The sequence below is a fragment of the Rhinopithecus bieti genome, unplaced genomic scaffold, assembly GCF_001698545.2.
Source record: "Rhinopithecus bieti isolate Rb0 unplaced genomic scaffold, ASM169854v2 scaffold_2272, whole genome shotgun sequence".
NCBI classification, from domain to species: domain Eukaryota; kingdom Metazoa; phylum Chordata; class Mammalia; order Primates; family Cercopithecidae; genus Rhinopithecus; species Rhinopithecus bieti.
The window spans coordinates 833,544-847,732 of record NW_016804163.1 but is presented as its reverse complement, the minus strand read 5'-3'; the positions used below and the strand labels follow the sequence as shown (position 1 = coordinate 847,732).

General features: G+C 37.3%; 1 protein-coding gene across 1 annotated transcript in view; it reads left to right on the top strand.

The window, feature by feature from the left end:
- The window catches only part of DOK6 (docking protein 6), a 441,245-nt gene that overhangs the window by 288,335 nt on the left and 138,721 nt on the right, over positions 1-14,189 (top strand). The window contains exon 5 of the mRNA XM_017867055.1: positions 3,513-3,702. Coding sequence (XP_017722544.1) covers positions 3,513-3,702 — 190 coding nt within the window. The remainder of the gene's footprint in view (positions 1-3,512; positions 3,703-14,189) is intronic.

Here is a 14,189-nt window from a genome sequence, read left to right as displayed (position 1 = left end):
GTCAATCATCTGATAAGGCAAATAGTTGGAATACATATATCTTGATAAATTGTAAACCATTTTCCATATATCTCCTTTCTTCCTATGCTCCTGTCTCTTTTGTTCCAATTAGCATAAGAACTTTCTTACAAAATCAGACACAAATCGGTTTAGATGGGATTAATTTATTTGGGCAGATATTAGATAACACTTTTGGGGAAAAAAAAAAAAAGTACTGTTTTCTTCTGCTGGTACATGGCATCATTTTCCAAAGTCATTCCTCATGGTTTCTCTAATATTGCTACTTCCCTAGCAATATTTTAAAGTGAATTTCACAAATCAACAGTTCTCAAAGTGTTGTCCCCAGAGCGGCAGTGTCCACATCTCTTGGGAATAAATGGAAAATGTAAATTATCTGACTCCAGTCCAGCCCTGTTGTACCAGAAATGGTAAGACTGGAGGGGGCCCAGCATTCTGTTTAAACAAAGCCTCCAGGTAATTTTAATGCACACTGAAGTCTGAAAAACCAATGGTATAGTAAATGAAAACCAAACGTGGGTTCTTAAAAAGCAGCATAATTAGAGAGTGATTTAAAATGCCTGCTTGATAGAATCATTTCACAAAGATAAAAATTTTTTAAAAATAACTTTAATTGAGCCAATTTTAGCCACTCCATTTTGAAATGGTCTTTCTAGCAAAACCTTAACAAATGTTTCAGTAAAACAAAGTATATTATGCTACTAAGAGAATACGATGATACATTCATTGTCAAGGCAGAAAGCTTCCTTCCTCATTATAATGGAATTCAGGTAAGTATAGTTAGGTAACATAATGTGCCGCCTTCATCTTTATGTGCCTAGTTTTTCTGCTGGATTAAATTTGTTCACTTTTTAATTGAATCTGAAATTCTTAGAAATTAGGCATTAGGAGAGAATAGATTTTGAATACTTGAAAATCGAAAATATATCTTAGTATAATTTCTTTCAAAAGTGCAAGAAATAGCACCCAAAAGGAAGATTGGAGGGTTCTAAACCATAACAAGAAGGGTTGACTTGAGTTGCTGGGTTAAAAAGTATATGAGGACAGGGAAAGCAGAAGGCAGGCAAGAGGGTAGGGTCACCACAGGTAAATTTCACCTGCTTGTATTGACTAGAGATGGCCCTGGAAAAACTCCCTTAGGGCAAGTTGTCCAATTACTTTTTTTTAAAATGGGCCTTGATGATATACATAGAGATAGAAACGGAGACGGAGATAGAGATACATAGAGCCCTGTATCATGTGAATCTTATTAAATTCACTTACTTGATTTTTTTCAGCTTTTTCCAGTGTCCGGTGCGATGCTTATACTCTCTCCTTGCTTATTTTTCCTAGGCTCTATCTGCTAACATTTGAGCACACAAGCATTTCAGTGAAAATGTAATGGTCCTTCTGGGTCCACTGTTACAGGTCATGTTTAATGTACCATCCACTTGATGGACACTCAATGTCAAGATCCTTTTTTTTTTTTTTTTTTAACATTCTATGTTTTTAACTATCACACTGTGGGCATGAATATCAAGGGTCAATACAGCCATAAGCAACAATACTGGTTAATGGATGTTTACTTCAGTATTTTGGAAAAAATGTTATTTATTGGCATTTTTGCAATTTTTTTTGGTTGCTAATTCAGACTCTGGAATTGATGGAAAGGAAAGAATGTAAAGAAATGTTTTGCTTTCCATTTCTGTAACAATATTTTCTCTATGCATAACAGATGCCACTGACACATGATTAATTCCACATGTAGGAGCTGAACTTTATCAAAAGGTTCCTGGCCAAAGAAAAGAAGATTGATGTTCAGACATTGTCTATATTCCTGTGTAAACCCTTTGGGTCCAAGTTTCATTTATAGTTTTATATGAGATCATGCCCCTTTGATTTACTACTAATCCCATTGGCGTGGGAATTATGATGGGAATGTGAGTGATGTGTTTAATGCTAAATGTTAATACTTTAGTTGGTTGCACCTAAGAATTTTAAGCTATTGGGAATATGTATATCTTTGGGCTTTTCGTTGCAGATAATTAATGAGGCAATGTTCTTTCTTCAGCTTTCAGCCATATAATTGATTGCAATTTGTCATTTCTTAAGAAATGAATGTGAAATCCATACACATATTAGTTTCATGGGTCAATAATCTAAAAGACTGAATTACTAGATAAGCTGTTGTCCAAAATATCAAGACACATGAGTATAAATATTGTCTTTATGGCTAGTAAATGTTAAGCTATCATGCTTATGTTAATTTGGAATCCGAATATTGTTTTTTTGGCATCAGAGAATCCTTACTAAGTGAAATATCTAAGTAAAATAGAAAATAATCTATTATACAATCTCAGCTCAGTACCAGCAAACATGTAGCATTTAAGATTATATTATGAATAGTACATTCGTAAACATATCAATCATTTTCCATCTGCAGCTGTAGTATTTCATCTCTCAAAATAATTCAACAGCACTGACTTTAAAGCACTATTCACAATTAAGTCCTAACCCACAGAGGTACATCTGCCAATAATTCTTAAACTTTTTGTTATCATGACTTTTTTTTGTAATTCTTCAATTCTTGCATCTCCTAATTCATCATGGCATAGATATACTTCATTCATACAGTTAACAAATATTTATTGGACACTTACTGTAAACCAAGGATATGGTGCTAGGAAGTAGGGATGCTTTATAGAGTATGTTGTAAGGCATACCAAGTTTACTTCCTAGAACTTACAACTAGTTTTTCAAAATAAAATCTATTTAATGCATTTAAATGGGAATCAAAGGCAGCATAACTTTGCAATAGCCTTTGAGATACACAATTACAAAGTAAGGCTTGGAATGATTGCCTAATAATCATATTTTTGACCATAGGATATCCAGGAATGAAAAAAGTTAAGTATTTTTATTTTGCTTACCAAAGCAATGTCTTAAGTTCTGCGGAAGACTGTAATGAATATCTGCAATTATCATATGCTAAATTTGACCATGACTACAATTTGTTTTGAGATTCAAACTAAATTATTTTTGCAGTGCTTAAGTAGTGAGTCAGTCTGAGTGTGCATTAAATACTTCACGTCAACAAAGGTAAAACTCCAGTAAGATCTTGCCTAAGTCGAGCAAATAAGATATTCCTCACCGGAATTGCAATCTGTGATAATCACTTAGATTGTGTGAAGGAGCAGACTATAAGCACAATTTGGCCAGAGACTCCCTTAAGTTTTGCCCTTATTTTTCCATTGTACAATTTAACTACTTAATCATCACCATAGACAATACATGCCATGAAAAGTTGTTGACTGAGTGAATTAATGATTCCGAAGATTGTAATGAACTCCTTGTCTCAAATTTGGAAATATGTAATGTTCTACAGTGTTTATCCATATCACCAAGGGATGTGGTAACGTTTCCTACAGTCTGTAGATAAACAAATTAATATCATACGGCCATCAACAGTCACACCTCTTTTCACTTAATCTTCTCCATTCTTCGTTTCTTCACAGAGCGATTCAATGTGTATCTTATGCCTACGCCAAATCTGGATATTTATGGTGAATGCACAATGCAGATCACTCATGAAAATATCTATCTCTGGGATATCCACAATGCCAAGGTCAAACTGGTGATGTGGCCTCTCAGCTCACTGAGGAGATATGGTCGGGACTCAACGTGGTTCACATTTGAGTCAGGAAGGTAAGATCTAATGCAGCAACCAAGTGCGGGAAGTTGTATAACAGAGTCCTGAAAGAAAGTTCTGTCCATCCATTGCCCTCAGTGAGCACTGTTTTCATTCAGGGTAAAAGTTAGCAAATACATAATTTCTTCAGAGTCTTAATAATATGAATACAATTCTGTTAATTTTTTGGCAGGCTAATTACCCCATTCAAAATAATTTCAGTCTCTTACACTACCATCAAACTCAAACTGGTTTTGTAATTATTTTAAGAATTTAATTATCTTTTGCAAGATTATTACAATACTATATTTTTGGTGTGCCTGTATTCAAAAGGATCTCTATAAAATTAAATGTAGCGTGTCCTTGCTTGCCTTGTTTTTATGTGTTTTCAATAAGCAAACAATATTTTTTAAAGTTTTAAATAAAATTATTTAAATATTGCTTTTAGGCAAATATGCTGCTTTCTTGATCACAGCATATAGTTGAAATCTATAAGCGTCTGAAATGAATCCTTGCTTCACAATCATTAATAAACACGGATTTAGACATAAAATACAACCAACCAAATCATTGTCTTTATGCTATGACCCCGTTGTGATATTGTCACACATCCAAGAAAAGACTTAGGTTTGGGGATTCTATATGAGAAGGAGATGTTTAATGCTTCTGTCTTCACCCAGGGGACATGATTTATCACATTCTTAAAATGAATTCATGGTCTTATAAGGCAATTATAGTGAGATTTCATTGCATTTGATATGTTTAAGTTTATAACTTTCTTCTTATAAAACTACTAAATATTTACTCAAGGTCACATTCTAATATCATCTGTCTAGCCAGCTAGGGTAGGTCCCATTGTCTCTTAAAATTTTAAGGAGAAAAAAAAAAACCTGAGCTGGAGTAATTTTACCAGTCTGGGGCCCTTTTGCACTAAGGTAATATTAAAGTCTCTACCACACTGATTTCTCTGAAAAGCATTAGATCCTGTGTTGACTTAGTACGTATGAGCTTGTTCAACTATTTCTGTCTACCTAGATATTGAGAGTGTAATAGTGTAATCACATTCTGATAGCCATTGGGAAATATAAATTCTAATAAGAAAATGAATTTTAAGATGTTTATTTTTAAAATTATGACTATGAAAATGAGTTGACATGTTTTAGAGATTCACTGACCTAAAATCTGATGTTTTTTGTTTGTTTGTTTTTGAGACATAGTCTCACTCTGCCCCCCAGGCTGGAGTGCAGTGGCGCCATCTCGGCTCACTGCAAGCTCCGCCTCCCGGGTTCCCGCCATTCTCCTGCCTCAGCCTCCCGGGTAGCTGGGACTACAGGCGCCCGCCACCACGCCCGGCTAATTTTCGTATTTTAGTAGATACGGGGTTTCACCGTCTTAGCCAGGATAGTCTTGATCTCCTGGCCTCCTGATCCACTCGCCTGGGCCTGGGATTTACAGGCATGAGCCACCGCACCCGGCCCGATGCACCTTATGTTTTTACTGGCTTTCAAAGCTAGTGTATTAGTCCATTTTCACACTGCTGATAAAGACTGGGCAATTCACAAAAGTTTAATGGACTCACAGTCCCACGTGACTGAGGACGCCTCACAGTCATGGCAGAAAGAGAAAGGTACGTCTCACACGAGAGCAGACAAGAGAATGAGAGCCAAGCGAAAGGGGTTTCCCCTGATAAAACCATCAGATCTCGTGAGACTTATTCACTACCACGAGAACAGTGTGGGGGGACCTGCCCCATGATTCAATTCTCTCCCACTGGGTCACTCCAACAACATGAGGGAATTTTGGGAGCTACAATTCAAGATGAGATTTGGGTGGGGACAGAGTCAAACCATATCAGTTAGTTTTACATATACATATAAATTCATATATATCTAAATTCATATATATATTTATATATGTATATTCATATATATATATGAATTGGATGTTGTTGAGGTTTTGTTGGGGTTTTGTTTTTGTTTTTGCATCATTTACCAGCACTACCTCTAGAATCCCCTCCCTTGGATCCTTCTAGATATGCCTATCTTCCTGTTTCTATGGAAAACAATTTAACCATTTTGTCTGTTACAACATTTCAATAGACTGCCACTCAAAATTTTAAATAAGTCATTTTCTTATTTAAATGGTTATTCAGAATTTTCACTCCATTTATACCTGTCCACATTAGTTTTTTAAGATCTTTCTATTTGATAGAGGAATTTGGTATCTTTTTTTCCCTCTGTTGTTTGTCTTTGAGATTAGAGTTCTGTCCTTTGGACACAGTTCATTTGTGTTTTTCTCCTTCTCTAAATTTTGGGTGTCATTTGCTCTTTAGTGACTGAGAAACTGACTGAGAAATTGTCCATAATTTTTTGCATTTATTTTGTAAATTCCAGATGATTTTGCTCTTGTTAAAAGGAGCCAGTGGGGGAAGGTCTTGTTCATACTTTATCTAAAGAAATAAAAGTGGGACTTTGTGTTCCCTGGGTCTGGACGGATGGGGTCACTGGTGATGAGACTGGGGACAATTTAGAGGGCAGATTGGCAGGTAAGGCATGGCCAGTCATCCTAGCAAACCAAAGCCAAAGGCCAAAGGCCAACACTTTCTAGGTTTTATTAGCTCATTGCCAAAGGCAGGTCATTTGGTATAAATTTTAGCCATTTATTTATACTACTATATGTACTAATAGTAGTATTAGTACAAATACATGTGAAAATAATACAATTAGATATATCAAAATACTTTTTTCACTGACACACTTTTTCCAAATGCATTGTTAAATTCTACTATAAACCTGAAATGTAGACATGAACAGTAGGAATGGATCTACATCATTTATTCTGGAGAAGCATCCTTCAGTCACCCCCGTAATTATAATTATATGTCATAAGTCTCCAGGAGCACTCACCTAGTGTGGGGCAGAAGGAGAACAAGGACCAGGAAACTCCCCATGGTAATAGTCCTCAGCACAGCATGGCGCCTAGGAGATGTATTCATAGTCTCACATCAGCTTGGAGCAATTGCTCTTTTACCATAAGAATCATAACTTTGCATTTTAAAGGTAAAAACAACCAATTTGCCATGCAAGCATATTTTCTCAAGAAAATTACAAAAAATAACAGACCTTCAGAGAAAGTGATAAGATTCATGATTATGTACAATTTTATCCTGTGAAAGACAAAACTCCTTTATTTAACTGCTGACTTGATATTTTTACTTCATATTAGCTCATAAATATTGTAAGTAAAAATCAAGATGAGTTCAAATGCCTGCATGGCCAAAATTTAGGTGAGCCCTGATCTTCTGTATGAATTATTTTTCAAAACAAACACCCATATTCAGCCTGATGCTTACTAGTACAAAATTGGTGTTTAAAATACGTGTCTCACTAACTTTGATAATATTGTTTCCATTTAGAAACCTGGGAAAACCTGGTTACTAATTTTAACAATTAAAATGTGAAATAATACTTAAATATTTCTATATAGTTATTATGAAAAGGTGGTTAGTGGAAGCAAATGTTGTGTGTCATACAATTAAGGATTCTGTGATGTCATAGGTAGGCTTAACTTATTCCTAAACCTGTGTTGGTCAGGGATGCAAAGAGAAAGAATCTTTTCTCTAATGCATAATCAAGTAGTTAAGAGGAAAGATAATGCAGAACGTTCTTAAATATGATAAAAAAGCATACAAATATAATTAATACATAATACATATGATTGTTATATAAGCTATAAGGTCTAAGTTAAGAAATTTCCAAAACATTCTCACATATGAACGCCAACTTTTCTGTACTAACCCAGAGTTATCAATGCCCTTGGGTTTTTTGTTTTACAAAATATCATTTGATTTGCCATCAAGAGTGTTAGTGGTACACATTTCTTCATAAAAGAGTGTACTGCTGTGACTAAGATTTTCTTCTGAACTACTGAGAACTGTCCTGCAAGTTTTCTATGCTTGTTGGTGCAAACTTTATCTACCAGAAGGTGTCCACAGTAAGTTTTTAGACAAGGTCACGTGTTTCTCTTTTCAACGGTGCTAAAACATTTCTTGACTGAAACACTGAAGAATTGCAATTAACTAAAATATAGTCAAACACAAGACGTGAAGTACCAACAGTGCACAGGGCTTCAACTGAAGTCAGGAAATCCTGAGCCTGTGCACACAGGCAACAGCAGCCACATCACTGCCACCACCTGGCAGCCATCATTTGGAGGCTGCTATTCCATAGACAATGTCATAACAAAATATACCCCAATTTCAGAAATACTGAAATGTAAAAACATGTGCTTCTACAGAAACCTAGGAGTGAATGTGGTGACATTTCACAAATCACGGGAGGAGATCAAACCAGAACTTTACATCTCTCTTGACTTTATCTTCTTGATTCCAGAAATCATTCTTGATTTAATGACTATGAATGAAGTTTAGGAACTTTCTGAATGAGAGTAAAAGAAGCCTAAAAGGTGACCAAAACTGTCATTGTGATTCCTATAGATCAATTAGTAAAAAGCAATTCACATTAAAGTATGTGTGGGTTCAATAAAAATGTATCGAACTTTAAAGTTAATTGAGCAATAACTAAGATCAGAGTCTCCATTACTCGATAAAAACAATTTCCTAAGTCATTTAATCAATGCTCTCTCCTAGGGGAAAAAAATAATCAGACCTGGTATTATCGTAGCAAGAGATTTACCAAATTAGACACATGGAAAGAAAAGGCACTAGGTTCCTAAACAATTTGTCTTAGATTTCTTTCTTTGGAATTAAAGCAAGGGTTTATATAGATCTACGATTTTTTTAAAAAACATTGAATAAATCGTGATGCACATTTTTTTCATGGAGGACTTTGCTACTCCATACTTTGTAATTAAAACTCAATTAGATATGATTTAAATCTTTTTGTGGCACCAGAAACCTCATTTGTTCTCTGGGCTACTTTATTTCATTTATTGAACACTATGGTAAGAACTAGAGAAATAAAGATGGGTAACATAGTCCCTACCCTTAATGAGCACATAGTGTACTTGGTAAGATAGATCAACTAATCATTTCAATATAGGAATTGTAATAAAATACATCCCAGGAGGGTTATATATTAGGAACATAGGTTAAGTTGGATCATTTTAAAAACGTTAATGATCTCAACCCCAAATCTCAATAGCTCAATACAACAAAGGTTTATTTCCCACTCAAGCTATGCTTGATGCAGGCTTGGACAGATCACCAGAACACCTGGATTCAGAAACCGAGGCTGCTGCCGTCCTGTGACGGAGACGTCTTCATGCTAACCCACCTCATTGCCACGCATAGCAGGGGAAGAACGTGGGAACATCCTCCAACAAGCATACTATGGACTCAGTTTCTCCCCAAAATTCACACGTTGAAGCCTGAACCCCCAAACTTCTTATATCTTTATGACAAGAACCAGAGATGATAGGTCCTTTTAGATGGAATTAAAGTTAAATGAGGTAATAAGGGTGGGGTCCTAATCTGATAGGATCGGTGGCTTTATGAGGAGGAAGAAACCTCTCCGCCCCTCTTCTCTGCCATGTGGAGGAAAGACCATGTGGGCAACAGATCAAGAAGGTGACCATTTCCAAACCAGGAAGAAAGCCCTCAACAGAACCCAACGATGCTGGCACCCTGATCTCAGACTCCAGCCTCTAGAGAGAAAATTCATTTCCATTGTTTAAGTCACCTACTCTGTGTCATGTTTTTCTTATGGCAGCCTGGGCTGAGTAATACAAAACATTTAAATACTTGAGTACAGTGGCAATGCATGTTATTTCTATTAATAGCCCACCATCCAGAAGGTGGCCTCCCACAGCCCCCTCACCCCCCGTCTGCAAGGGGGCAAGTGGGGAAACGCAGAGGAGTATGTGGAATATTTGGTAAGCATATTGTCTCTGCCACAGTCATATCTTCTGATGAGCGAAGATCCCTTTTTTCTCTTCTTCCTACACACTCAATTGTTCCTTAAGGGAAACAACCCAGAAAGCAATCCAGCAAGCCACTGATTATAGCTCAGAGTCCAGAGTCTGCAGGCAATTTGCAGCAGTGTGTACATCAGGCTGGAGTGCGGTGGCGCGGTGGCGCGATCGCGGCTCACTGCAAGCTCCGCCTCCCGGGTTCACGCCATTCTCCTGCCTCAGCCTCCTGAGTAGCTGGGACTACAGGTGCCCACCACTACGCCCAGCTAATTTTTTGTATTTTTAGTAGAGACAGGGTTTCGCCCTATTAGCCAGAATGGTCTCGATCTCCTGACCTCGTGATCCGCCCACCTCAGCCTCCCAAAGTGCTGGGATTATAGGCGTGAGCCACCGCACCCGGCCAGTATGACTTCTTATAGTTCCAAAAGAATGATCCAGAAAAAGATGTTATTTTTTTCCCCTCTACCCACACTGGCCCAAGGAACACTGGTTTAAGACAGGTGGGATGCCTACCCCTGCAAACACTCCTAAGGGAAAGTTTGGGAGGCAAGCAGGCAACAGCACCTGGTCCTGGTAATTCTGAAATGCTGCTTGCCAGATATCTTCAGGGTCTTCATCCAGAATTAACAAGGATATGTGGCTGGGCCCTCATTCTGCTCTTTGAGAAGAACGTATCAATCCTCTGTTCCACTTGGTTCTGCCCTCGGCCCACCAGGAGGATTTTCCTTTGTCATTATCCTTCTTGTCCATATTCAAACTGGACATTGGGAAAATCTTCTCTTTGAAGTGTGGCAAGTTTCTCAGCCCACATTCTACCCTGAGAAGTTGTAGTAGAGATCTGAAGGTTACTGAATTTTAACAAGTTACAAATATTTTTTATTTAGGGCCTTTTTTTCCTGTAAAACTTTGTCAAAATATTACTAGATTTCTTGTATATTTAGTGCCAATCACTTGTACCAAGGAAGTGTTTTCTTGGTTTGTTTTGGTTTTGGTTTGGTTTTGGTTTTTGAGATCTACTTCTCAGATTTGCTTGTTTATTTCTTCCCCAAAAACTCTGTCTTTGATTTGAAAGGTGCCTTGACTTTGTCAGGTTTTGTAGGGGCAGCACTCACTCAATTCTTTGCCCTGGGTCCTTTTTATCTAATTAACAGATTATAATGGGCATCCTACCCTTGAGCTGCTTTTTACCTGGACACACCTTAATTGAAAAGTTTTAGCAACAGGTGTGGAGATTACACTTAATCTGCTGTTTTCTTTGAGGCGGCTTTAACTTGCTTTTGTCACTTAAACACTTATTAAATGTCTCTGTCTCAGAGACAGAGAGACCAATTTTAGTTTTGAATTTTTCAAATGCCTTTCGTTTTTGCTTGAAACTTCTCAATTTCCTTCTAAGAGCCTCTTTCTTTTTAGTACCTTATCAGTCAACAAACACTGTTAACATTTTGTTATCTAACTGCTTTCCCTAGATGTTGTTGGAGGAATAAAATTAAAAACAAAATCTCCCAATGCAGAAATCTTCATAAAGGTGATAAACACACACACACACTCCATTATTTCTGCTAAGAAATTGCAGACAGAAGGAGAATCCCACCCTTGGATATAGCCAACCAGGTACAACTCAACACATGCAGGTTCTCAAGATAAACAAGCAAGAGAACTTGACAGCAACGTTTGTCACACATTCCTCATCCTTGCAATTGGGGTAACCATTTGTGTTGACTAATTGGCTTTATGCAGAGGAAAAACAAACTTCTTGTATCTTTATGACAAAAGACAGTTTTGCAAGTTGGAGAGAAGTAGCACCTGAAATTAGGCACCCTCTGTCACAGAAACTAGGAGATGGGGGCGCCACTCCCTTCAGATTTACATGTCAAAGGCATGTTCGTGAGTCCTTGAGAAAGGCATTTTAGGGTCTTAAAGCTAAACAAAAGACCTATCTGGTTTTCAGAAGAATTTACATTTCAAAGAGAGGAGAAAGTGCTTACAACCGAAAGTTTTCTCAAGTTAAATGCCCTAAGAAACAGGAAGGATAATTGCCCATTTTCAACAGGGAGAATAGAGCCTCTTATTTTTAAATTTCACATTTGTCCATACAATCTGGAAACTCTTAAGACATGAAATCGGCCTACCAAGTTATCACAAGTTCCACTAAGAGGCAAGAGCTTTACCGAATATCTCACTGCTAAATATCATTCTCCTAGCTTGCTTACTACCTTCCTTTATCCCTGGCCCAGCCACTATTTCAGTGCCCCATATTTTAGGGCTATTTATTCACTTATCACTGCACCACTATTAGGATCAAGTACACTTAAGTGATGAACAAAGTCTCAGTGGTTTATGCAACTGAAACTGCTCTCGCTCATGCTAGTCCCACTCCGATTCTGGACAACTGTCCTAGACAATCAGGACAACACTTACATCAAAAAATAGATGGCTCTGTCCCTTCTGTTTGTAGCCCTTTCTTGGGAACTAGTGATAAGGTATCCAGACTGTGCTGGCTGCAGGGAATGAAGAGGAGCATGAGACATTTGGAGAACAGTCCTGTCTAGATAAACGGGCACCAAATTTCATTGTAGGGACTCAGGAAACGCTCCCTGAAGATGATGATTTGCACAGCGAATCGTAAAAAATGAATTGGACTTCAAGGTAAAGTGTGAGGTTGGCATGAGGATAGAGGGGTCAGGTTACTCTCCACTATGCATAGCACCGGCAGAGCATGGATGGTTCCTTCTTAGCGGATTTTAGCTGCTGGAGATTACAGTAAGAATAAAATGGGCAGAGAGTTTGTTAGAAAGTCAGATAAAGCTCGAAAGCAGGAGTGTTTTCTATGTCATGTCAGAAAATAAATTGGACTTTATCTTATAGGCAGCAAGGAGTGTTTTTTAATGCAGCAAGTAAACATAGATTTAAATTTTAGATATGTCTATCTGGTGACTTTGTGGAGGATATTTTAATAATGAATCCTTTAACTAGGTTAATAATTTATAATGCGCACTGTACCTAGGGCAGTATAGTCTGAGCAATCGTGATTTGAAACGACATGGGAGAATGAATCACTCTACTTCTGCATGGGCCAGCACTTTCCCTGCACCTTCAGTTATCTTCTATTAACCTTTCCAAGGCTTGATTTCCTCATCCGTGAGAACCTGATAAAAATATACTCTGCTATATCCACCTTCAGTGCTGATATGGGGATCAAATGAAATAATGTGCTTTGAGGCCGGGTGCGGTGGCTCATGCCTGTAATCCCAGCACTTTTGGAGGCCAAGGCAGGGGCATCACGAGGTTAGGAGTTCGAGAACAGCCTGGCCAACATGGTGAAACCCTTTCTCTATTAAAAATACAAAACATAGCTGAGCATGGTGGCGGGTGCCAGTGTCCCAGCTACTCGGGAGGCTGAGGCAGGAGAATCATTTGATCCCAGGAGGCAGAGGTTGCAGTGAACCGAGACTGCGCCATTGCACTCCAGCCTGGGTGACAGAGCAAAACTCTGTCTCCCAAAAAAAAAAAAAAAAAGTGCTTTGATACAAGGGCTTTGAAAGCTGTAATACAGGTATAAGAGATGATTAAATTTGGCAAACACCTATTTTTTTTTACACGCACAACACTGGACAGGGCAATATAGGGAATCAAAAGAAGCCTTTCCTTTGGAGAAATCAACATTCTTTCATGAAAACACTAAAACACCAGAGCATGATTTTGTAGCTTGAGCTGCAGGAGAGTGATTACAAACAATGAACCAAGTATGAAAGCACAGCAGGGCATCTCTTTGTGGGAGAGCGATTGCCAGTATCACTACTTTGTCCTTGTTTAGGATATTTCGTGAAATCTTCTTTAAGGGGACTTTTCAAAACAAGTTAATGTGCCCTTCAAGAACATCCATCTTTTGACTCTGGCTTCACTTATTTAATGGTGGTGATAACCACATGCGTTAGCCTCACAACCTGAGGCTTGAAATCTTACTAATGAGTGCTAAGGAATGCAGTCCTGAAGTTATTATTTTAAATTCAATAGCCAAAGTCTTGTCAAAATGCCTTATAAATGAAAATATTTTCATTCTTAGTCAAATAAATTAGCTTATTCCTGACACAAATGTTAATTTTTTTCCCATTTTTTATTGCAATAGTTTTTTTTAAAAAAAATAAGTTGATACATGTGGATTCAAGTCATCTAGTTTTGTTGGGATGTTAAACCTCTCACAAGAAAATTCTAGGAGGAAGGTCAAAAATTATAGTTGCTCTTGTATTTACAAGGTTTTTTCCTTGGTGTTGAATAAATTCTAGACAAAGATTATAAATTCGTTATCTTTTACAGACACATATGTACTTGATCATGGTAATTAACTCACAATGTCTTATGTTTTACTAAAATTAAAGAATTTAAAGTTATCTGGGTTATTCAGCATTAGCAAAAAGAAAAAAGATTTTTCTTGTTATAAATAAAATTCAAATTGTGTAAAATCTGTTCTTTCAAAACTATTTTTTGCTCTTATATTTCCTTCTAATATTTTACTTGCTTAGATTTTTCACCATCTTATTATAACTTCCTGGTCACTTGACATTAAAAAAAATTG